The sequence below is a fragment of the Lissotriton helveticus genome, chromosome 6, assembly GCF_964261635.1.
Source record: "Lissotriton helveticus chromosome 6, aLisHel1.1, whole genome shotgun sequence".
Classification (NCBI taxonomy): domain Eukaryota; kingdom Metazoa; phylum Chordata; class Amphibia; order Caudata; family Salamandridae; genus Lissotriton; species Lissotriton helveticus.
In genome coordinates, this window is record NC_136067.1 from 1,658,107,521 (window position 1) to 1,658,134,605 (window position 27,085).

The 27,085-nt window shown below is 41.9% G+C and overlaps 1 protein-coding gene across 1 annotated transcript in view; it reads right to left on the reverse strand.

The window, feature by feature from the left end:
• The window catches only part of FERMT1 (FERM domain containing kindlin 1), a 323,796-nt gene that overhangs the window by 36,894 nt on the left and 259,817 nt on the right, over positions 1-27,085 (reverse strand). Inside the window, exon 12 of the mRNA XM_078649519.1 lies at positions 20,221-20,442. Within this exon, the coding sequence (XP_078505645.1) occupies positions 20,221-20,442 (222 nt within the window). The remainder of the gene's footprint in view (positions 1-20,220; positions 20,443-27,085) is intronic.

Sequence of the window (27,085 nt, forward strand, 5' to 3'; positions counted from 1 at the left end):
AAGGAGTTTTCTCTTTTTCTAGACATTACACTACAGGGTTTTAAGTCTTGTTTGGTTTACATACATACTCCATCCCTGTATGATTCATAGGGGTACCTTCCTCCTCTTTTTGCCTTTTTCTGGCAACATGTCTTATTCCCATCTGGCCATAGCTGGTGTTTCTCGCAGGCCCCACATACATTCTATATTTCTTTTTGCAACCGACAGGCCCAGCAATAGCCTCAATCTATTGTATAGAGGTGGTGGGTCATCCTCTCAGATGTATAAGAGACACATATTGGCTGAGCCCGTGATCTATATTCCTATCACCTCTCTGGCCATGTTTTCCAAAGCCAGCCAGTAGAACTGAATTTGAGGACAGGTCCATATTATATGGAAGAACGTGCCAGTTTCCTCTCAACCCCGGAGGCAGAGATCCATTGTACTACAACCCATGGCAAAAATGGTAGTGCAGGCAAGATATGAGCGGTGTAGTATTCGTAGTTGATTAAGATGGAACCCTGATTTGAATGCCCTCTTCAAAGTGTCCCAAATAGGTCTTCCTTATAGAGCGTAAGGTTGAATGTATGTCTGGAGAATTATTAATTAATTTCTTATACATAAGTGAGATGGTCTTGTAGTGTAGTTCCTATATTCCCAATAGGCTCTGTGCATTGGAATAATATATCCTATAGTTTAGACGTAGGACTGAGGTCGACTAGGTCTCTATCGAACATATTAAGCTTAATAGTGAGTGCCAGCTAGCTCAGAGGTCACCAGAAACTTTCTCGAATTCACAAGAAGAGATTAGTTTCTGACAACTGCATAAACATGACAACTTTCTTTTCCAAGAACAAGAAATGTATCTCTAGAGTCGCGGAAACAATAGATAAGAATTTCACTCAGTCAATCGTGCATTCTTCGTTTCTACAGAGTTGCAGCGAAATAGAAAGACGGGCGTTTTCAATAAAAAGGATTTATTGAACAGTCTTCTTTCTCATGCAAAAGAAGTGAACTGCTACAATCGTAATGCAAACTGCAAAGTATAATGCGTACAGCGAGAACAATGTTATAAAATAATACTGTAAGAGCATTGTATGGTTTCTAAGCCATATAAAAATACATATATAAATAACAATGACTAACAATACTCAACTGGTGCTTCTAAAATACGCCTATCCCGGTGTACCTAACCTAAATCTAGTACAAGGGAAGAAGTAAGTATTGTGTAGCCTAGGTTTAGTTTTCTTTGCCAAGAATCTATCCAAGATTTCTCTTAGGTTCTAATCAGCTCCATACCTTAGTTTAGAATGAAGGAGGTCTGGTATCTCTGTCTCGGGACTCGATTTCCCAACACCCCGCGAGGGGAGCTTGGAAACACTGGAGCTGGATTCTCAGCGAGAGAAAGGACAGCTTCTCGATCAGTGCGTCAGCTGGAGGGCCGGCTTCCTTCGGCACTTGCTGTAGCGAGCCGAGTCGGGCAAGTAGATAGTCGAACTGGTCCGAACCACCGTGTCTTGCTAGAGCTATTTATACCTTGAAGGTGTCTAGTATGACGTAAAGTTGGGTATGATAACGTCAGGAAAGAACCCCTAGGGAATAGTAGTTCTTTGTAAAGTACATGATTTCTTGGACAAATCAATATTCAAGCAAGGGGAAGGTCCCTTACTGCTTAAGCCGATTTTCCTAGAAATTGATGTGACGTTTTGTACGGGTGGAAGTAGCCATGCCTGTATTTGGTCTGCATGGGCTATGTCTAAATAAGGGAATAATTTCTAAGCCTATATTAGGGCAATATGAATTGTACCTATAAAAGGGCATAAATCGGGAAAATTCCCTCGGAGCCTTAAATGCCACACAACAGTCTTTTTTGTTAGCAGTTCTGTGAGGACACGGTCCCTTCAAAGGCAAAGTTGCTGAAAGTAGGTGTGAGTGGCAATGTGTGATGATAGAGAATGTCGGAGTTGGAGTATTTAAACATTTCTGTGGGTGCTAGTTCTTATTGAGTCTGCATTTTGATTAAACAGAGCATAGATTCCCTCTTCCAAATATCTCCTAAAGTTGATATGCCAAAAAGGCTCCATTTCATGAATCCACAGTTTCACAACCACTTTCAGGGGTTCACTGGACCAGAGGGGGGTCATCTCAGACAGTCTCCCTTTCCATCCAAAAAAAGCTGTTACAGCACTACAGACCCGCGCCACAGTTTGAGTCTGAAGCAGAAACCCACTGAGGTGTTTGATTTATAGTGGACTCCCTGGTAGCCCGAAGCTCCCCATGAGAACCTCTCTAGTCTTAGTGCTAGATCGTCCCCGGCAGAAAATGCAGTGTCATTAACTACTGCCAATTGTGTGACCCAGTAATATTTCTTGATGTCAGGGAGCCCATCCCCCATCGTAAACTCCATGTGTGAGCTTTTGAAGGGCTAAGCAAGGTGGGTTCATTCCATAGAAGAAGGCGAAGTAGAGACTCCGTCTTTTGAAAAAAATCATCAGGCACATGGTATGGAGTGTTCTGGAGGGCATACAATATCCCAGGCAGTGTCATCAACTTAAAAAGAGCACATCATTGTTGTATAGTGAAATGCGCTCTTCTCAAGGTTTCCCCCAATTATTCCCCAAATCATAGGGTCTTGTCGAACCCACGCTGTCAGGGGTTCCAGAGCCAGGGTGAAAAATAATGGGGAAAGAGGACAGCCTTGCCTGGTGCCCCCATGGAGGACAAAGTAGCGGAAGACTGTCCTGTTTACCCATACATGTGCCATAGGATCATTGTATAGAAGGCACATCCAGCCTATGAAGTTGGGGCCATACCCCATGTGCTCCAGCACCGTAAACTTATAGTTCCATTCCATAGTGTTGAATGCCGTTGAGGCATCCATATATAACACCATTGTCAGAACCGCTTCGTCCCTAGACCCTGCCATGCCTGCTTCAGATCTTCAGATTGATTGGCAACTGCACTAGTGTGAGTGGGACATGATCTCAGAGTAGGAGTAGGATGATGAGCTATTCCATTGATCACCCTGTTTGGTGTGAAGCCACATGGATCTGGGTGGACCAAAGATAGTATTACCTGACAAAGATGAGTTGCCAGGAGCTTAGCTTGGAGTTTTAACTACGCGTTAAGGAGGGAGATGGGCTGATATGAGCTACCTTTATCCGGATTTCCCTGCTTTATGAGTTACCACTATTGTTGTGTGTCTTTGGTCTTCCCGGAGGCAGCCAACAGTGCGAGCCTCTGACCACATCTTCAGAATGTTGGGTTCTAACTTATTGGCTAGACATTTAAATAACTTAATAAATAAACCGTTTAAGCCCATCGCTTTGCTTGAATTAAGGGCGCGTAATGCCTGACCGATTTCATGTGGATGCATATCTGCTTCGAGGAGTTGTTTGTGGTCCATTGTAAGGGGAGAAAGTTTTATATCAGCTAAAAAGGCTTTCACGTCTGAAGGAGGAGTGCAGTACGTTTTCGCATTATAATTATTCGTAATAATTTGCAAATGTGTCAGCTATCCCCTCTGGGTCTGAGTCGACCTCTCCAGTGTCAATGGTGAGTTGCAGGACCCAGCTGTGCACCTGATAAAGTTTTTCAAGCCAAGCGAGAAGTTGCCCTCCTTTATTTCCGACGTCATAAAGACGTCTCGGGAGAGTGTATGACACTATCATTATGCTCGGCCAAGTCCCTATATTCCTTGTTTGTCATGGGTCTGTCCCTTGGTTTTCTAATTACTTACTCCAGGGCCAATATACCAGCCTCTAGGATCTGGAGTAGCTCCTGATGTTTTTTCCTACCCCCCACGAATAAAGAGTAGGACTGCCCCCAGATCTCTGTTTTATATGACTCCCAAACTGTTAATTGTGAGTAGGGGTCCCGGTTTTATGGTATTTATTTTTTAACATTTCCATCTGTATTTATCCATATTTATTTTTTGCTCATTTTGTCTGTATTCATCCACATTTATTTATGTAGCAAGCAAAAGAAGACGCTGCAGCTACGATTTTTTCACATTTATTTAAATAGCCAATGCGCGCTTGCACTCGGTTGTTACAGATTTATATCAATGCCAAATTAAGTTAGTTATTACATTCATCTGAACACTTTGCCTTTGTAGTACAAGCACATGTTCAAGCTATTTGAGTCAAAGTGCTTGTGAGGACCATACTAGATGTTTCCTGTGCAACCCACCGCCAGTTGTGTAGCACTTTTCATGACGTGTCTAATTATTGGTATACAAAGTGGTATCTATAATAAGTTGTGATCCACTGTTATACGTGCTTCCTAGGAGCTCCTATACCTCGGTTTAAAATGATCTTCTGTAAAATACTAAGAAGGATATCCTGTAAAAGCTACAACGTGCAATGTTCCAAAACAATAAAGGCAAAATAGACCACCAGTGTCTGTAATTCTTGAGAAAAGTTATACATTCCCTATCCCAGTCAAGGAAAAGCAACCAGCAGTAATTGTTCGCTACCCTCTGCACTGCAGAAGGTCAAGCCGATCTCGCACCCTATCCTGTCCAGCTATTTATTATTTTGTAGACTTCCCCCTACACACCCTGCTTTGCCTCCCACACCTTGCAGCTAAAAACTTAAATCTTGAAATAGTGCACTCTGATACCCTGGTCATTTAGAATGAATGTGCCCCAATGCCTCTGAAAAGTCCGAAGTTTATACATCAATAAACAGAGGAACATAGCATGCAGCATGTAGAGGGGATCAGCACTAGCCCCATCCAGCTGTAGTTTCTTCGTTAACACCAGTCAGGAATGAAACCACGACACCTGCACCAGATGTAGAGCCAAAAACCTGAGTTTCAAGGTGGTGCAGAGACATGTGAATCAGGAGTGAAGGATCGCTCACTTCTCCACTGAAAGCGAGGTTCCCACTACGAAAGTCCATTCCCCCTCGCTCGCTCCGCACTATTCAAATGATAAAACATAGATGTGTACCCTCCCCTTCACTTATATTGGCTTTAAACTGACTTGGGGGTGACATGACCACGCAGTATTTGCATATGGCCATGTCTGAACTGGGGTGGCAGAGTGGGCTAAAGAACGGTGATGGATTAAACCCAGATCAGTTGACTGGGGGTGAGTGCTTGTATTGTCAACGCTCCGTCCATCATTTCCTTTGGTTTTTCTATGACCACGCAGTGACACATGGATCCGCCAACGACTGGGTGGAAGAAACCAATTAGGAAATGTCAGCAGGGGCTTGGGGATAGGCAGAGTGCATCCAAAGATCTACATTAGGCAGAGGGGCGTGCCAAGCCAGGGCTGGAGCACAGCTGCGCAGCACAAGTTTCTGAATCAGTTTCAGCAGTAGTTTACTGTTTCTATTTATAAATACAGACAAAGGAAAAAAAGTTCCCGTCTGTATTTATATGTATAAATCCATTTAAACGGAAAACCAGGAGCCTTAATTGTGAATCAGTTGGAATTCTAATTTGTGCATGAATGTTTTATTCAGAAGGTGCCAAGCATTAATGACTTTGGGTCCACGAGGTCTAGTGTTGTTGCCCCATATCTTCAACAACACTGGGGAGTGGTCTGATAGTCCTCTAGCTACGTTAGCTATCTAAGTAAATATGTAATCTACTCTGGAAAAACTATTATGTATTCCGGACATGTATGTGTATTTGCACTCTAGCGGGTGGCGGAGGCAACAAATATCAGCGAGTTCCATCACCGAGACAAAGGTGACTAATACTGGATCCCAACGTATGTCGAGCCTAAGCCTGGGTGGAGTTCACAGCGTTCTGCTACGTGGAACTCTGTGCAGTGCAAAGAAAACTCCACCAGGCAACCCGGAACTCTGCAAGTGTTTGAGTGTGTTAAATAAATGCCCTTCGCTGTGATTTTCAGTGCCAGGTACTTATCTGCACTGTGCAATCATCGCAAACGGGCACCATGCACAGCCCAAGAGGGCGCTGCTTCTTTTCTGCTGCTCAAGTAGATTTTTACTCTAGCAGCAGCTTTCTCAACGTAAACGGATGGTTTCTCAACGCGAGCGATGGCAAGCATACGTGACCACTCGTAATGAGAAATCTGACGGCCTGCGCTGAGAAATCTCGCCGGGAGGTGTATTTTCCACGCCTGCGCTCACCAACTTGATGTTGCTGATCGTGAACGAGGAAAAATCTAGCCGGGAGGTGGATTTTCCTCACTTGCCAACTTGACGCTGATGAACGCGAGTGAGGGAAAAATCTCTGCTCTGTATTTTTTCTTAACTCCGCGTGCGGAGCGGAGTTTACCGCCCAGACTTAGTTGAGCTTGAGATTGTCTGTGCAAATCATCAGATAATGTGGCTTTGAAAACTCCACCTATGACCAGTATTCCATTTGGCAGTTGTGGGAGGAGATCACTAAGCCTTGGCAGTGTAAGGCGTTGGTGGCGTGGTGGGACATATACTGAACAAATATTAATGGGGATCCCTCCCCATGTGCCTGACTTAGCAACACATTTTCCCTGGGGTGCCATCCAGGTCTTGCCAGGAACATAAGGGACTGAGTTTTTCTGTAGAATCGCAACCCCCCTGGAGTAAGCAAAATATCACTCATGCGCAATCAATGAATATCTAGTCAGTGCCCTGCAGGAGTTACTCAGGAGATTAGTTTCCTGTAGTAAATCCGGACATCTGTACTGTGTCTTTCAATGTATTGGAATACCATTCCCGTTCGATTTTGTCATCCAGCCCTTCCATTCCTTGAAATGATTTTAAGTCAGGCACGAGGTTCATGCATCATGATTTTGTTGTGTGTGATAGGCCATGGCATGCAACACACTGGATGCTGCACAAGTTACAAGGATCTGGATTAAGCGGTCACTGCTCTGTAACTCAAAATTAAACTCTCGAATGCCAATAATAAAACCCCACCTCCCTGCCACCCTGCATGGCGGTTTCAAACTACCCACCTGACCCCAACTAGCAAGACGCCTGCGGCCCCTGAGGACATGGTAGTAAATTGACAACCGGGGCTGAATTTGCCAACATAAACTGCACAGGCCCCCCCCATTGCTGAAGATGTATTTTTCCCTCTACTAAAGGTAACTCAAAGTATAAAAGCATATTATAACCAAACCCGACCCTTCAGAGTCAAAGTCCCAAATCATACTCATAATGTCTCAAGTTTCAATCGTCTGGAGGGATGTATTCATTTGTTTTATTCTTTATGCAAAAGCTCCACATTACTCTGCACTGAAGCATCACTAGTTGACCCTCCATGCCGCCTGGGGGTACCCTTCCCTCTGTGACCTATGACCAGGCGACAGCCCTCCAGCCACCCCCAGGCTGCTTCCAGAGATTATTATGCCTGGATCTTCCTTCCATGTCTTAGAGTAGTGCCTCTATAGTAGCATTTTCTTTATGAAGGCTAATAATTTGTTTTTTGTAGCACAGTGGTGGATATATGATGTTAGCACGCATACTTTTAGCACGCAGACCATTACCACGCAATTTTTACAACGCAGGACCCTTTACCACGAATACTTTTACAACGCAATACACTACAACGCAGGTACTATTACAACGCATACCATTACAACGTAAGTATAGGTAAGTATATAATATGTTAAAATAATGTAATTATTAATAATATTTTTTTTAATTAATAAATTATTTTAATATTAAATATTGTAATTAATTATATTAATTTTTATTTATTAATTTCGAAATATATATGTTAAAAATACCCCTGTACCCCAAAACCTAAACCCATCCCTAAAACCTAAAAATACCCCTGTACCCCAAAACCCAAACCCAGCCCTGAAACCTAAAAATACCCCTGTACCCCAAAACCCAAACCCAACCCTGAAACCTAAAAATAACCCTGTACCCCAAAACCCAAACCCAGTCCTGAAACCTAAAAATACCCCTGTACCCCAAAACCCAAACCCAACCCTGAAACCTAAAAATACCCCTGTACCCCAAAACACAAACCTGAAACCTAAAAATACCCCTGTACCCCAAAACCCAAACCCAACCCTGAAACCTAAAAATACCCCTGTACCCCAAAACCCAAACCCAACCCTGAAACCTAAAAATACCCCTGTACCCCAAAACCCAAACCCAGCCCTGAAACCTAAAAATACCCCTGTACCCCAAAACCCAAACCCAGCCCTGAAACCTAAAAATACCCCTGTACCCCAAAACCCAAACCCAACCCTGAAACCTAAAAATACCCCTGTACCCCAAAACCCAAACCCAACCCTGAAACCTAAAAATAACCCTGTACCCCAAAACCCAAACCCAGCCCTGAAACCTAAAAATGCCCCTGTACCCCAAAACCCAAACCCAACCCTGAAACCTAAAAATACCCCTGTACCCCAAAACCCAAACCCAACCCTGAAACCTAAAAATACCCCTGTACCCTAAAAATACCCCTATACCCCAAAACCCAAACCCAATACCCCTAATAAATGTTTTAAAAAAAAGATAAACTTACCTATATTTACGTTGTAATGGTATGCGTTGTAATAGTAGCTGCGTTGTAGTGTAATGCGTTGTAAATACATGCGTTGTAAATACTCTTGCGTTGTAATGGTTTCGTTGCAACAGTACTTCGTGGTAAAAGATGCGTGGTAACGGTTGTATACCCACAGTGGTGGTCTCAGAGATGTCTGTCACAGTCTTTTCTGCGTCTCTCAGGCGTTCATTTTCTTTATGAACTTTGGTTCTCAAGAGGGATAGCTCTCCCACCACCAAACCTAGTTTGGGCTCAAGAGTGGCCTTTATACTGAGAATGGTGATCATAATTTCTCTGAGGGTAGTCTTGGGCGGATCTGCAGTAGGGCTTAGCTGATTTCCAGGTAGGGAGGACTCATTCTTCTTCTGGGCACTCGTGGGGATTGCATATCTGTCCATTGTATTCTGTTGCATTTTTCTTAGATCTTTTCCATCCATCATGATGGGGTGGAGTTCGAGAATCGTCTGTTCACCAACCACGTGGCCTTCTTAGTATATGGGGGTTCGGGTGTCTGCCAGCTCCGCAGTCGGCCCAGGTTAGGCCGTCGTAGGCACGGTCCAGCCACAGTCGATCGTTGTATGCCAGCATCATCGCCCTGGGTGGTGCCACAGACACAGTAGTCTTGAGTACTAATTGTGCTCCTCTCTTTACACCATAGAGCGGGGCCTCATGCTCCCGAGCGGTTGCCGGGTGAGGTGAGGTCTTCACCCACATAAAGCTGGGTGAGTATCACCGGGAGGAAATGCCTCCGTGTGATAAAGCTAATATGCTTCCTTTTATAATGCAGAATTCAAATTATTCATGCAGTTGTCTTTCCATGTGTTTCTCTGTGTATCCATGTGATGGTGTGTGTGTAATTCAGTGCTGTTGTAAAACAATTTGTTTTTGTTTTATTATTAGGAAGAAGACATGCTTCTTTCCTTCCAGTGGACTCATAATATCTCAAGTTCCTGGTAGATATGTAACTTTGTTCAGTGCATCCTGTAATTTCTTACTGTATACATTATTTTAAGTTGCAGTAGTTATTGTTTATATCTAAGGTCCTGAAGAAAGCCGGGGTAATTCCCCAATGGGCTGAAACATGTAGACCGTCCAACACAGTGCCAGTGGGCAGTTTTTCCACTTTGGCGCATTTTTAATCTTTGTCACATAGACTTTGATTGGCACTTATGTCCAAGTCTGAGTAGTCAATTTTAATTCTCATTAATTCTCACAATTACGGTAGCACAGCACTGTATTCAGATTACTTTAAGATGAACTTCATAGCTATAGAACTGACATTCATCCCTATACCGGCACGACTGAGTCGGAAAGGGCTTTGACTGATCAGCTACAACCCCCATATGACGCAAACTCCAGCAAATGGCTGGTCTGATGGGTTTGGTTTATAGCCTATGTATTTCAGCAGTATCTGTTTACACATGCGCCTCCCTGGTTCATAGTTACCCCCATGGGTAGACACCATCCCAAGACCTGGTCTGCTCCGTTATGTATTTTGTACTTTGTTAGCAGGGGAAGGGGCAGACAGGTCGTTTAAACTCTCCCCTGGACCCTCCACACACCCTTTCGTTTACTAGTATTTTGAGCAACTTTTTAGTTGCGGGTCCTTTGTTGTGGATACAAACGTATTTTGTACCCCTGTAGCTCACTCAACTTAATTGTGCACGCTGCCCCTACGTCTATGTCACCACTGTCACACTCAATTTCAACTATCAGGGTGAAACACCTTGTGCTAACAACCATGTGATCCACGTAGTAAGTTTCAGTTATCAACTCTTTAAACTTTTAAACTTACTACGATCTGCAGATCGTGATTAACAGAATTAATTTTCATGAGGTCACATAATTTTTACGAGGTCACAGTGTTTGCCTCGATTAAGCGATTCATCCTGACTCTTGGCTGCTACGTGTTAAATCCCGGCCCATAGTCGACATGGTCGACACACTCCCTTTGTATTATCAACCTAACACCCAATGTGGGGTCATTCCGACATAGGACATACATCTGCCAAGTGATACTGTTACAATGAATGGCCTAGATGTAACCCTAGTGTATCATTCTGGAGACTAAGAACATTGTGGTAAAATATTACCCTTTGCAGTGCTGCTCCCAGGGTTCGTCTAACAATGAGAAGCACACTTATGGGCCAGTCCATTTACGTTATAGACACTGAGTTTGGCTGAGATGCATGCTCGTACGCATGCGTAAGGGATCAGTGTTTCCCCTCTGAACATGCTTGTTTTTCAACGCTAACGTTTTTTGCCAACTCTATGTGGTTTACATGTTCCATCCTATTTGTCTTTATAAAAATTAGATAATCCCCACATTCCGGATCATGTTCCGGTTTGCTTACTCTTTAGAAGCATGTCCTCTATAATACAGGCGGATTGTGTTAGTGTTCGATTCACATCGTCAGTGCACATGCGCAAAAGAACAGTGTTCTCTATCGCGCTCATCCCCTCTGTTTCGATTCAGGCGAGAATCGTTTCTTACAATCTAGGAACCCATAAGGGTCGGGTATATAACAAGGGCAGGATGTTATATCGGGTCCCTCCCTTTCCGCTTGGTGTAAAATCGGGGTACCGACGGACAGGTTAGTTTACCTGTTAGCAGCTCGTTCTTTTTCTTCTATTCTCTGATTTATTTATTTCATACTCTACTTTGAGGGGGAATAACCAGAAGGAGTTTATAGCACCCTTCAATTCTGAAAACTAGATGGTTCAGACCCTGTTGAGTTATGATACTTTGGGGACTTGAGAAATACCGTAAGCTGTTCACTTTAAGTGTCCCACGAGCACCTGACAGTGGATAGTTCTAAGTTTAGACGGATGGGTCTCTTGCACACGTTCGTTGAGTTAGATGTGTAAAATGATTAGGTAGGACACAGTAGTCTTGAGTACTAATTGTGCTCCTCTCTTTACACCATAGAGCGGGCGGGCCTCATGCTCCCGAGCGGTTGCCGGGTGAGGTGAGGTCTTCACCCACATAAAGCTGGGTGAGTATCATCGGAAGGAAATGCCTCCGTGTGATAAAGCTAATATGCTTCCTTTTATAATGCAGAATTCAAATTATTCATGCAGTTGTCTTTCCATGTGTTTCTCTGTGTATCCATGTGATGGTGTGTGTGTAATTCAGTGCTGTTGTAAAACAATTTGTTTTTGTTTTATTATTAGGAAGAAGACATGCTTCTTTCCTTCCAGTGGACTCATAATATCTCAAGTTCCTGGTAGATATGTAACTTTGTTCAGTGCATCCTGTCATTTCTTACTGTATACATTATTTTAAGTTGCAGTAGTTATTGTTTATATCTAAGGTCCTGAAGAAAGCCGGGGTAATTCCCCAATGGGCTGAAACATGTCGACCGTCCAACACAGCGCCAGTGGGCAGTTTTTCCACTTTGGCGCATTTTTAATCTTTGTCACATAGACTTTGATTGGCACTTATGTCCAAGTCTGAGTAGTCAATTTTAATTCTCATTAATTCTCACAATTACGGTAGCACAGCACTGTATCCAGATTACTTTAAGATGAACGTCATAGCTATAGAACTGACATTCATCCCTATACCGGCACGACTGAGTCGGAAAGGGCTTTGACTGATCAGCTACAACCCCCATATGACGCAAACTCCAGCAAATGGCTGGTCTGATGGGTTTGGTTTATAGCCTATGTATTTCAGCAGTATCTGTTTACACATGCGCCTACCTGGTTTATAGTTACCCCCATGGGTAGACACCATCCCAAGACCTGGTCTGCTCCGTTATGTATTTTGTACTTTGTTAGCAGGGGAAGGGGCAGACAGGTCGTTTAAACTCTCCCCTGGACCCTCCACACACCCTTTCGTTTACTAGTATTTTGAACAACTTTTTAGTTGCGGGTCCTTTGTTGTGGATACAAACGTATTTTGTACCCCTGTAGCTCACTCAACTTAATTGTGCACGCTGCCCCTACGTCTATGTCACCACTGTCACACTCAATTTCAACTATCAGGGTGAAACACCTTGTGCTAACAACCATGTGATCCACGTAGTAAGTTTCAGTTATCAACTCTTTAAACTTTTAAACTTACTACGATCTGCAGATCGTGATTAACAGAATTAATTTTCATGAGGTCACATAATTTTTACGAGGTCACAGTGTTTGCCTCGATTAAGCGATTCATCCTGACTCTTGGCTGCTACGTGTTAAATCCCGGCCCATAGTCGACATGGTCGACATACTCCCTTTGTATTATCAACCTAACACCCAATGTGGGGTCATTCCGACATAGGACATACATCTGCCAAGTGATACTGTTACAATGAATGGCCTAGATGTAACCCTAGTGTATCATTCTGGAGACTAAGAACATTGTGGTAAAATATTACCCTTTGCAGTGCTGCTCCCAGGGTTCGTCTAACAATGAGAAGCACACTTATGGGCCAGTCCATTTACGTTATAGACACTGAGTTTGGCTGAGATGCATGCTCGTACGCATGCGTAAGGGATCAGTCTTTCCCCTCTGAACATGCTTGTTTTTCAACGCTAACGTTTTTTGCCAACTCTATGTGGTTTACATGTTCCATCCTATTTGTCTTTATAAAAATTAGATAATCCCCACATTCCGGATCATGTTCCGGTTTGCTTACTCTTTAGAAGCATGTCCTCTATAATACAGGCGGATTGTGTTAGTGTTCGATTCACATCGTCAGTGCACATGCGCAAAAGAACAGTGTTCTCTATCGCGCTCATCCCCTCTGTTTCGATTCAGGCGAGAATCGTTTCTTACAATCCAGGAACACATAAGGGTCGGGTATATAACAAGGGCAGGATGTTATATCGGGTCCCTCCCTTTCCGCTTGGTGTAAAATCGGGGGTACCGACGGACAGGTTAGTTTACCTGTTAGGCAGCTCGTTCTTTTTCTTCTATTCTCTGATTTCTTTCTTTCATACTCTACTTTGAGGGGGAATAACCAGAAGGAGTTTATAGCACCCTTCAATTCTGAAAACTAGATGGTTCAGACCCTGTTGAGTTATGATACTTTGGGGACTTGAGAAATACCGTAAGCTGTTCACTTTAAGTGTCCCACGAGCACCTGACAGTGGATAGTTCTAAGTTTAGACGGATGGGTCTCTTGCACACGTTCGTTGAGTTAGATGTGTAAAATGATTAGGTAGGACACAGTAGTCTTGAGTACTAATTGTGCTCCTCTCTTTACACCATAGAGCGGGCGGGGCCTCATGCTCCCGAGCGGTTGCCGGGTGAGGTGAGGTCTTCACCCACGTAAAGCTGGGTGAGTATCACCGGAAGGAAATGCCTCCGTGTGATAAAGCTAATATGCTTCCTTTTATAATGCAGAATTCAAATTATTCATGCAGTTGTCTTTCCATGTGTTTCTCTGTGTATCCATGTGATGGTGTGTGTGTAATTCAGTGCTGTTGTAAAACAATTTGTTTTTGTTTTATTATTAGGAAGAAGACATGCTTCTTTCCTTCCAGTGGACTCATAATATCTCAAGTTCCTGGTAGATATGTAACTTTGTTCAGTGCATCCTGTCATTTCTTACTGTATACATTATTTTAAGTTGCAGTAGTTATTGTTCATATCTAAGGTCCTGAAGAAAGCCGGGGTAATTCCCCAATGGGCTGAAACATGTCGACCGTCCAACACAGCGCCAGTGGGCAGTTTTTCCACTTTGGCGCATTTTTAATCTTTGTCACATAGACTTTGATTGGCACTTATGTCCAAGTCTGAGTAGTCAATTTTAATTCTCATTAATTCTCACAATTACGGTAGCACAGCACTGTATCCAGATTACTTTAAGATGAACGTCATAGCTATAGAACTGACATTCATCCCTATACCGGCACGACTGAGTCGGAAAGGGCTTTGACTGATCAGCTACAACCCCCATATGACGCAAACTCCAGCAAATGGCTGGTCTGATGGGTTTGGTTTATAGCCTATGTATTTCAGCAGTATCTGTTTACACATGCGCCTACCTGGTTTATAGTTACCCCCATGGGTAGACACCATCCCAAGACCTGGTCTGCTCCGTTATGTATTTTGTACTTTGTTAGCAGGGGAAGGGGCAGACAGGTCGTTTAAACTCTCCCCTGGACCCTCCACACACCCTTTCGTTTACTAGTATTTTGAGCAACTTTTTAGTTGCGGGTCCTTTGTTGTGGATACAAACGTATTTTGTACCCCTGTAGCTCACTCAACTTAATTGTGCACGCTGCCCCTACGTCTATGTCACCACTGTCACACTCAATTTCAACTATCAGGGTGAAACACCTTGTGCTAACAACCATGTGATCCACGTAGTAAGTTTCAGTTATCAACTCTTTAAACTTACTACGATCTGCAGATCGTGATTAACAGAATTAATTTTCATGAGGTCACATAATTTTTACGAGGTCACAGTGTTTGCCTCGATTAAGCGATTCATCCTGACTCTTGGCTGCTACGTGTTAAATCCCGGCCCATAGTCGACATGGTCGACATACTCCCTTTGTATTATCAACCTAACACCCAATGTGGGGTCATTCCGACATAGGACATACATCTGCCAAGTGATACTGTTACAATGAATGGCCTAGATGTAACCCTAGTGTATCATTCTGGAGACTAAGAACATTGTGGTAAAATATTACCCTTTGCAGTGCTGCTCCCAGGGTTCGTCTAACAATGAGAAGCACACTTATGGGCCAGTCCATTTACGTTATAGACACTGAGTTTGGCTGAGATGCATGCTCGTACGCATGCGTAAGGGATCAGTGTTTTCCCTCTGAACATGCTTGTTTTTCAACGCTAACGTTTTTTGCCAACTCTATGTGGTTTACATGTTCCATCCTATTTGTCTTTATAAAAATTAGATAATCCCCACATTCCGGATCATGTTCCGGTTTGCTTACTCTTTAGAAGCATGTCCTCTATAATACAGGCGGATTGTGTTAGTGTTCGATTCACATCGTCAGTGCACATGCGCAAAAGAACAGTGTTCTCTATCGCGCTCATCCCCTCTGTTTCGATTCAGGCGAGAATCGTTTCTTACAATCTAGGAACCCATAAGGGTCGGGTATATAACAAGGGCAGGATGTTATATCGGGTCCCTCCCTTTCCGCTTGGTGTAAAATCGGGGTACCGACGGACAGGTTAGTTTACCTGTTAGGCAGCTCGTTCTTTTTCTTCTATTCTCTGATTTATTTATTTCATACTCTACTTTGAGGGGGAATAACCAGAAGGAGTTTATAGCACCCTTCAATTCTGAAAACTAGATGGTTCAGACCCTGTTGAGTTATGATACTTTGGGGACTTGAGAAATACCGTAAGCTGTTCACTTTAAGTGTCCCACGAGCACCTGACAGTGGATAGTTCTAAGTTTAGACGGATGGGTCTCTTGCACACGTTCGTTGAGTTAGATGTGTAAAATGATTAGGTAGGACACAGTAGTCTTGAGTACTAATTGTGCTCCTCTCTTTACACCATAGAGCGGGCGGGGCCTCATGCTCCCGAGCGGTTGCCGGGTGAGGTGAGGTCTTCACCCACATAAAGCTGGGTGAGTATCACCGGAAGGAAATGCCTCCGTGTGATAAAGCTAATATGCTTCCTTTTATAATGCAGAATTCAAATTATTCATGCAGTTGTCTTTCCATGTGTTTCTCTGTGTATCCATGTGATGGTGTGTGTGTAATTCAGTGCTGTTGTAAAACAATTTGTTTTTGTTTTATTATTAGGAAGAAGACATGCTTCTTTCCTTCCAGTGGACTCATAATATCTCAAGTTCCTGGTAGATATGTAACTTTGTTCAGTGCATCCTGTCATTTCTTACTGTATACATTATTTTAAGTTGCAGTAGTTATTGTTTATATCTAAGGTCCTGAAGAAAGCCGGGGTAATTCACCAATGGGCTGAAACATGTCGACCGTCCAACACAGCGCCAGTGGGCAGTTTTTCCACTTTGGCGCATTTTTAATCTTTGTCACATAGACTTTGATTGGCACTTATGTCCAAGTCTGAGTAGTCAATTTTAATTCTCATTAATTCTCACAATTACGGTAGCACAGCACTGTATCCAGATTACTTTAAGATGAACTTCATAGCTATAGAACTGACATTCATCCCTATACCGGCACGACTGAGTCGGAAAGGGCTTTGACTGATCAGCTACAACCCCCATATGACGCAAACTCCAGCAAATGGCTGGTCTGATGGGTTTGGTTTATAGCCTATGTATTTCAGCAGTATCTGTTTACACATGCGCCTACCTGGTTCATAGTTACCCCCATGGGTAGACACCATCCCAAGACCTGGTCTGCTCCGTTATGTATTTTGTACTTTGTTAGCAGGGGAAGGGGCAGACAGGTCGTTTAAACTCTACCCTGGACCCTCCACACACCCTTTCGTTTACTAGCCACAGAAACACCAAAATGTCCACCACCTGCCATCATGGTTGAGGTAGGGTAGTAGAAGCGTAGTTGCACTTGGATAATTGCGGCTTTATGGGGAAGGTGGAACTGCAACCGTCATCTTGAGCAGCTGGCCATGCCCCCTTGCGTACAGATGTTTGAGTCTATAAATTCAATAGCCATAGTACAGCTGTATCCTTCTTGTACTCTTCTCTGTTTGTACAGAGGAGTTTGTAAATTGTAGACCGCGTTGGATCTTCAGAATGATTGGCAACTGCACTAGTGTGAGTGGGACATGATCTCAGAGTAGGAGTAGGATGATGAGCTATTCCATTGATCGGGTCCTCTCCATCTTCATCCAGTGTAAATACAGTTATCGCCATTTTCAAGGTCCTCATTTTGACACCCATGCAATTCTTTTGTCATTCAATTTGTGCATCTTTTTCATTCATGGATGCCGTAGTGAGATCAGTAATACTTTTGGTTGCGGATTTCCTTTTCAGCTCTAATTCAGGATCTTCTCCTGAGTCAGGGTCTGAGAGTGAAAATGGCCCTCTTGGGCAATTGCACTTGTGTCTGAGCCTGTTTTTGAGCCTGTGAATTTGAAGTCTGTATGTGATTCATTCCTCCATCCTCAGTGGTGGGAGGGAGGTTTGAGTAGCGAGTACTAACCTGCCGAATGTCACTTTGCATCTTGTCCAGTGCAGTAAATGTGGGGGATATTGTTGGCCTTGAGAGCAATCCTGACAGATACTATTTTGCTGATCGGTTGGATTATTTAGGGCACTTACATCGTGTGTAGCTCTATTAAGCATAGATTGTGCTATGCTTTATCTGGCAGTTGTATAGCATATGAGGACAAGGGGCCTGTTGCAGAGCCACATGAATCCCTGCTAGTACTGTTATTGGCATTTTCAGGTGGCTGCAAATCTAGTATAGCAGAATGTTCAGTAAGCTGTGTGGTGGCTGATTAAACTGAATAATAGTAGCTGAGATGAGTATGGTAAGATTGCATTTATCTTTAATAGCCAGACTTGAGCAGTTGTGGTCCGTAGCAGGCCCCTCTGCTGTTGCAATCTGAGGGATATTTCTTGGAGTATGACTACTCCCTTGATCTATGATCCACATTACAGGCTCTTCCTGACAAGGCAAGATGAGAGCAGACTCCAAATTCGAGGGCATCTTTGATTGTGTTCAAGATTTGGAAAATACTGGTGCAATAGATAGGTGAGATGTGTGAGTCAGATAAAGTCTCACCGGTGGTTTGTTGTGGTTGACTCTGTGTAGAGAAGAATTCTGCAAGGAATTTCACTTTACTGTTTGTACTCTCGACTCATTCAGCCTTCCCTGTCTGAATTGACTGTGCTGAATTTGCCCTGGATGACAGTGAAGGAGGAGGAGGACTCAACCATAGCATACGAACGCACTTCACTCTGGGGTCTCATGCTCACTTGGGGGCTCGCCTGCATCTTCCCACCATGGAGGAAAACAAATCCAGGAAAACAGCTAACAGCATCATATCTGGTCTTGCGGATTGCAGACTCCTAGGAGCACCTGAAGACCTTGCAACGTCAGACTCAGAAGTACAGCACTTGATCTGGTGAAGCAGAGTCCATTGAGCTTGCTGCATCTATGCATGGTGTTAAATAAGCAACTTCAGTGGCGATGAAGATCCACAGACTTAAGTCTCCCCATATCTGTCTCATTGAACATAGTCTTCTGCCACCCTGTTGAGATTTTTCATGGTGCACAGTAACCATTGCTTTATTATCCTGTAGTTACTGGCTGGATATTCCGGCTATTTGGAGCTGTTGACGGTCATTACATCAATTTGCTGGGCGCTTCCCCTCCGTGACGCAGCCTCACTTGTGTGCTGTTGCTATCTTTCTGCGGCTCGTTATTGGTATGTTCTGTCTTGTTCTAAGCCCCTCATAACTATTTTCATTTCTGTAAAGAAGTGAGTTTCCCTTAGTATACTATTTTCAGCATTATCAAGAGACCACTGCATATTTCACAGCCTTCACAGTTCCAATCTGCTTGGTAGCTCTTTGAGTCAGACCTGGGTAATAACCCATTTGGTGGTTTTTAAACATTAAATTTAACAGTTCTCGGAGGGCTCTCATAGATGGACCTACTCCAAATTATTAAGAATCCTAGCAATCACTGGATAGCGCTCCATTCAGAAACTTGACTTGGGCTCAAATATCAGGTGGCCCCTCAAGCAAGATAGGTATGGGTGATAAACCTCTGGAAGTACTTCTCAGATACAACAAATGGTTCTATAGTGCAGCCCCAAAATATGTTACTTCTGCCAGCCCTCCACCTCTTTGACATCACTTCTCATGATAGTCTATTTGAGATCTGTTGATATGTAGAAGAAAACAAACAGAGTATGCTTCATGAAAATAGCAGTGAGCACATTGGTAACAAAAGTTAACAAGAGACAACACTTACAGACAAGACAAAGGAAGGTGGCTGATGATGCATAACAGAAAAAGTAGAGTTAAACCTCTGAATACAAGGTATAACATATAGGCCAAATGGTAAGATAGAAACACAGACTTAAGCAGCCAATCGGAAGGAAAGAAAAGGAAAGGCTATCATTGATCAAAAAGAAACCCAAAGGAGGGACAGACAGGACAGAAGTACTGTGACGCCTATGGACTGAAATTCTCAAAACACTACAACCTGGAATTCTCAGGATATTTCAGGCTAGTAAACTCAGGAACCTACTGACTGTAATGCTCAGGATTCTACAGGCTGGCATGTTCAGGAAGCTACTCAATGGAGTGCTAAGGATGCTTTCAATTAGACTGCTCAGGGTGGCCTAAATCAAACAATCGGAATCCCTGGGACGACAATGCTCATAATGCTGGTAACAGGAAGGGTTGAGATGAAGGTGAATAAAAATGCTTGGAAGGGAAAAACACAAAATGCAAGAGTAGTTTCTGGAGATTAATGCAGTGATGTTGTAAATATGTGTAAGTTTGAAAGGCGGGTAATATAATGGTACTCCGAATTTGCCTCAGATAGTGCCTTAAGAAATGAGGAATTACCATGGCAATCAGAATTACTGCACCAGATTTCGGCAGTAATCCCTCTATTTTGGGCCCATTCTCAGTTGGAAATCCCACTGGGTTTTATCTAGTGAAATGCCTCAAAATGTGGGAAATAGCTGGAATGGAAAAAATATAGCCCTCACAATGGAATGTACAGTCAAATAATTGACACTTGTCAGTGTCCCCGATTAGAACAATTTCCACTCTGAATTTTTTCTGGAATTGGCTGACAAAAAGCCTACGATGTTCATGATCATGGATCACCAAATAGCAAGGTTACCTACAAGACATGCAACCTTAAAAATGTAAAATGTTACTGCACCTGTTTAGTTTTGTATTTCTTTGCATAACGAGGTGAAACAAAGCACTCTGGTTGAAATTCCATGTTTTCAAGGTCGGTAGAGACTTCAGGAGCAGTATTGCGATTTTTCATCTTCAGGAATTGAAGAATTTTATGAACTTCAGGCCGAAATGAGCTGTCCGCCATTGTTCTGCCTTTAGATGCCAAAAGGCAGGCTGCCATCCATTTGGCGTATTGATTTTCCTGTTATTGAAGACAGAAGAATACCATTACAAAATAGATTAAGGAGATCTATATTGTCATATACCATAATGTGTAAAGACACAGTTACAATACCAATTAATTGATGCTATAGTTGCCTTGTGTTATTAAGTACCGAAGTAAAATTAGTTCCCAGAACTGCGTCAACATCCAAAGACTCTCAATGACATGCAGGCTAAACGTCTTGTTATGAACCCCAATGTACCCTAATGTAGGCCTTGGTAGTTGCACAACCTTTTACCTACATTTGACCTACCATTGTTCTACATAACGGGTCTGGCGCTAACCTTTTACCTAGTTAAGTGCTGCATAAATGTCAAGTGGTTTTCTCTGAAAACTAGCTTAATTTATTATGCATAAGGATTCTCAGTATCACAGCAGGATTAACATCTTCTGCATAATAACTGTGTACAAGGGTCACCACTATTGTCATCCTTGGCCAACATGCCCACAGTATCATGAAACATCTAGGTAGAACCCCTGCGGGTACCTTTGGGGTATATAGGCACCACATATTTGCTGGGCAAACCAGAGGAGAAAAATCTTCCATGCTGACAAGAGCCGCTGAAGTCCCTGCACGCAGGCACTCCAGCACGCAATGGTGTGACATCCCTCGCTGGGTGTCCAATTTGAGACCAAAACAGAATCCTTCACTCTCTCACATCAGGTAATGGGGTTGGCTCATTCCTAGGGAGATTCTTGGTTACACACCTACATACATGCTAGGTACACTTAGGTACATCTAGTTAGGGTTAGCATTGTAGGAGTACCCATTATTACTGTCATGTATGTTTTTATGCCTGTATATATTCATTGTTTTAGCACCATGGTAGAATTCTACCTTTTATTTACTCTATTGGTGTTGGTAATCGTCTATATCTGTTTCTGTCCCATGGTTGTTGGAGAACATGCATTTTATACTAGAATGACGCTGGTTCAATAAATACTTATTGAAAACGTCCCCACCAATTATTTTGTGTATCCCTTTGAGACAAAGTGAGCATGAGTGACTGAGCGAAAAATACTCTGTTTCCACTATCCCTGAGGGGACAGGGTTGTCATGTTCGATGGTTGCCAGAAACCTTGGTAAGGTTGTGGGGCGTATAGTGGCACTGTGAGCTAGCTGGTCTACAAACTAACATATCCTTTCAGGATGTCTGGAATCAGCCTGAACACCAATCCCTTAGTTTATGTTGTCTAAACGTGCAGGTCCTATATAGATTTGTAGGAACTACACGACAGTCTGATGCCCAGTTATTCACCTGGAAACAAACTTCCACCGCAATACTCATCGAAAATCGAGGCAAACATAAAGTTATGTTTCCACACCACTTCCAAACATCTATGTTATGCAATATTGTGTCACATCAAAAACCTTAACATTATGGGAGAGATAAATGTGCCTCGCTCCCATCAACACAAACAAACTCATATTTCCCAAAATTACATTTGAAAATGTTTTTTGAAAATTCATTGATAAGAATCAACCAATACAATAACGTGACCATGCATTATATAAAACGGAAAGTAAACGTACAATCAGTGACCATGTTTATTGTAGATACTGATCTATAACGAGAGAATTATGGCTTCTGAAATCTACACTGCATTTAAGAAGAGAATGGCGGTGGAAGTTGGGAACTGTGAATAAATATCCATAAAGAATGCTGGGTTTCAGGCAGATCGACTGGTGCCATTGCACTGAGTGCCATGCTAGTTACTGTCTGACCCTCTGTACCTGTAGTGTCTTTATATGAAACACCTGCTTCCTTTAAATGTCTTGGCTCTCACATTTCAGTTGCTGCTTTGGTTTTGATATTCTTATGGGTGTGTCACTGCTTGTGTGCAGACATTAGAAGTATGCAGTGCTACACTGCACCACCACGTTGTGGAGGTTGCATTGATTTTTCAGCTCTGCTGTTCTGTTTAATTTGTACATGCATTTGTGTGTTAATTGCGTGTGTTAAAGCTTTGTTCGATAAAGTTAAAAATGTTGTGGCACCCCAAGCTTGTAAGGAAATAACAGTGGAGTCGCAGATACTCTGCGACTCAATAGCGGAATTCTTTCATAACAAAATCTCACTGATTTATGCAAACTTTCCCACTACTACTTCAGCAAATATAGATTTAACCATTACTTTTGAGGAGGAGCGGGTAATATCATTTGCTGGGTGTCTCGACCAGTTTAACACCATTCTGCCGGAAGAGAAAGAGAATCTTCTGCTATCTGCAAAATCGGGCTTGCCAGGAGACCTATGCCCTCCTAAAATTATGGCTCTTCTTTCATCCAGCTGTGCGCTGGACATCACAGGAATCTTCAACTGTTCGATTCAATCAGGCAGTATCCCCGCAGTATGGAAAGAAGCCTATGTCAGCCCGATTTTAAAGAAAGCCACCGCGGACCCCAGGAGCTCAGTAACTATCGACCTATATCTTTGCAGCCTCTGCTCGGCAAGTTATTAAAAACATTAGTGAACAGATAACTAAGTTCTTACTTAGAAGCGAATAAGATCCTTCATTCATCTCAATCTGGATTTCGCCCAGGCTTTAGCACCGAGACAAAGTTGTTAGATTTAAAGAAAAAACTTAAACACATGGAAGCACGAGGTGAATTTATGTTAGCATATTTAAGAGCAGGAATTATCCCTACTGGACTACGTGTGCGTAACATACCAGGATTATTTGTACATTACAGGCAGTTCCTTGAGAAATGGAGCATGATCGCGAGCAGATGCTCCAGGGATCTTATGATCCTTATTGTTGAGACCACCAAAGAATTGGCTAGTAACATCAAAACCGAAGTAGATGAACTAGAAGAAAAAATTAAACAAGCAAATAGTGTAGAAGAAGCCCTTAAAAAATTGGAAGACTCTAATAAAGAATTGGAATCTTTTTCCAATTATTTAAATAAACGTAAAAATGATAAATTAACTAAAGACAAGAGGTTTTGCACTATGGAGAATACTTATCCATATCTAGGACAAGAATTCTACAATCAAAATTATGCAGAGGAGAATAGATCTAAACCACAGAGAGTCAATACCTTTTCTGATACCTCTGACCCAGAAGGTGAGAATCCTAATACATATTATGAGTCAGAAGGCGCCTTTAATTCCTTTCAGAATAAACAACAACAGCCACCTTTTTTAGCCAATCGTGAGACACGCAGGGGACGTCCGAGAGTTCATTTCTAAGCACAGAACAGAGGGAGTTACCAAACACATCACCACCATCATATACAGGATCCCCAATACATGCTGGAAACAAGAAACCGGCAATATTGGAAACCAGGGATGTAATCCCGATTTTCAATTTGTCTTCTGTTTCTTTAGATTCACATAGTGTAAGTCTCTTATCTAAAGGGCTCTCATATGTTCCCCATGCACATGTGAACACCTTCGAACTTTACCAAGATATTATATCATTCTTTAGAAGAATTAGATTGAAAACGTTTTTTAATGATCATGAAGATTATGATAATCAGAGAAACATCCCTAGACAGTTGTCGTTACCATCTATTTTCAGTCCATCCTTAGAACAATTGGGTCCTGAAGTAGCTACCTTTGAGTTAGTAGTTCTTCAAAGATTAGAACAGGCACTACAATGTATTCCAAAGCCCCTGTACAATCTTGATAGAGATGAGTTTAAGGCTTTAAATTACCTTGCATACAATAAAAATTTAGTAATAAAGAGTTGTGACAAGGGGGAGGCATAGTTGTCATTGATACCATTGAATATGCACAAAAAATGAGCATTATGTTAAATAATGAGACATTCTATTCTAAAATAGAGTCCAATCCCCTAACTAGAATGTTCAGACCCTGACTCATCAAGCACTTATTGCAAATGATATAACTGTAAAAGAATATGAATTTCTGAATAATAATAAAGGCAAAACAGCATGTATATACGGTATGCCCAAAATACACAAAAATACCACTGATCCTCCGTATAGACCCATAGTGTCCACAATTGGCACTATCACTGAGCCATTATCTAAGTTTGTCGATCACTACTTACGCCCCCATATTCCTAAGATCACTAGTTACATAAAAGATACTGGGGCAATGATCAACAAAGTTGAACATATGAAATTTAATTCCCACAATGATATATTGGTGACACTTGATATCGAATCATTGTATAGCAATATTCCTTTGAAGGAAGCTATGGAGGCAACAGACTGGTTCATTGTAAAATATAATGTGATATGCCCCAAAGCTTTTGTCCTCTCCTGTCTCCATATTGTACTGACGGAAAACATCTTTGAATTTGGACCCACCCTTTATCGTTAGATTAAGGGTGTCAGTATGGGAGCTCCGGTTGCACCGTCCATTGCTAATATTTACATGGCAACCTTTGAGGAAACATTTATACACAATGAAGTGGCACCATTATTTGAATCTGTCTCCCATTGGTCTAGATATATAGATGACATCTTTTTTATCTGGACCAATGGGGGAGATTCTCCATCTGAATTCCTAAGTTGGCTTAATTTAACTGATGGTAACCTTAAATTCACAGCACATACAAGCACAGACAAAGTTGAATTTTTAGATATTTTGATCAGCCACAATGCTGGCCAATTGGAAGTGGATTTATTTACCAAACCTACAGCAAGGAATACCTTGCTCCACTTCCATAGTTTTCATCCCAGAAACCAAAAACAAGGTATCCCATGTTCTCAATTCCTTAGAGTAAGAAGGAATTGTACTAATCTCAGTGATTTTGACAGACAAGCTGCCATTATGAGAAAGAAATTTCTAGACAGAGGATACCCTCACCGGCTAGTGAGGGACTCATATAAAAGAGCGAGGTTTTTTGATCGAGATCATTTGCTGAAATCCAAAGCTATCAAAGAGAATTCACAACTAGTGTGTGTTACAAAACACTCTACCCTTGATGGGAAAATTAAACAAATTAATAATGCAAATTGGCACATTTTAAATAGTAACCATACTCAAGGCCCAAAATTACCCAAACCTCTATTCGCCCATCGGCGTAATAGAAATATCAAAGATCTCATTGTCCACTCTCGGTTTGAGAACAACACCAATAGCTCTAGATTAATTCAAAAATCAATAGATGGCAGTGTGCCCATTAAAGGAACAATTCAATTTTCAAGTTGTAAATCATGTGATATGATCATCGAAGGAGAAACGTTTACACATAATGGCCACACTGTAAAAGCAACAGAAATGTGGAACTGTAAAACACAGAACATCATTTATTTTATCCTATGTCCTTGTCTACTAGGATATGTAGGGGAAACGTCAAGAACAATCCAAACTCGAATTACCGAGCATCGTTCTGCAATTAGAACTAAGAAAATTCAGGCTCCCATGGTTAAACACTTTATGGAGAAAAACCGCAAACCTGATGAATTACGGTGGAGAATCTTAGAGAGAATTAGGACCCCTGATAGTAAAGGAGGCCTCAAAATACGCAAAAAACTTGAACTTTTTTGGATTTTCCTATTTGATACCTTTAGTAACGGTCTTAACAGCGAGATACCATGGGAGTATGCTATTACTTAAGTATACACACATTTTCTCCTGCACGATATGGAGCATTAAAACACGTTACACGCTATAACTTGCCCCGTTTTCAAATAAAAACAATCTAGATATGATTAATTCCTTTAAATGTTTAAGATCACCATGTATATTTATACATCGTTATTTTGCTGCATGTAACATCATTGCTTTATTACATGTAGCAAATTGTTGAGATGATTCATGTGAAGTATATTCTAATACTCTATTTGGATACATCCTACTACCTTAACACCCTATGGTTGACCTTAGTTTTTAACATATCTGGGGATTTAATCATAGCTTGTCTGCTTCCCCTCTACATACAAGACGGGTCTACATTCCAATTATGTTGATTTTGGATTCATCTCGTATATATAATTTGTTTGCGAAAGAAAATAATATAGTTTTAATTGAAATAAGGGAAACCAAGTATTGTAGTCCTATGTCTATGTTTTCCCTGCACGATAATCTCACGACGCTAATATACGATAAAAATCAATATGTAACGCAAGTAGGTGAATGAAACATATGTAGGTATGCATTCTACACTACCCACTTTAGTGGATCTAAAAGAAAGGTTTGTCATAATATTATTCGTTTTGTTTGTTACAAATAATAAAGTTTCATCGAAGTTATTCCCTTCGCGAGTCCGTTTTTCGTGTCACTTGCACATGATCACATTCTACGTGATCACGTTTATGACTTTGCCATCACGTGCGATTACGATCTTGACACATGACTAGAATCAACAGGATTTAAAACCCTGATGTTAGTTGTTCAGCGTTTTTCACTCTATATCACGCTACTCGCCGGAGGCCTTCGTCTGCCCCGTACTGCGGTCTTCTACAGGAATAAATATCATGTATTTGCACTTTGATGAAGGTAGTTAGTTTATTTGTATTAGAAACCGACATAGAATAAGTCCCTTCTTTTTTACAATCCTTTAATTTCAGATAGGCCGCTTCTTATTGTATTGTATCACCATTAAAGAACATTTACAGCTGAATATCGTCTGCCTCAACCTGTCCTACAATTTACATCAGGTAATTGCTAGCTTGTTCTCCTTGTTGTTTCGATATCTACCTTAA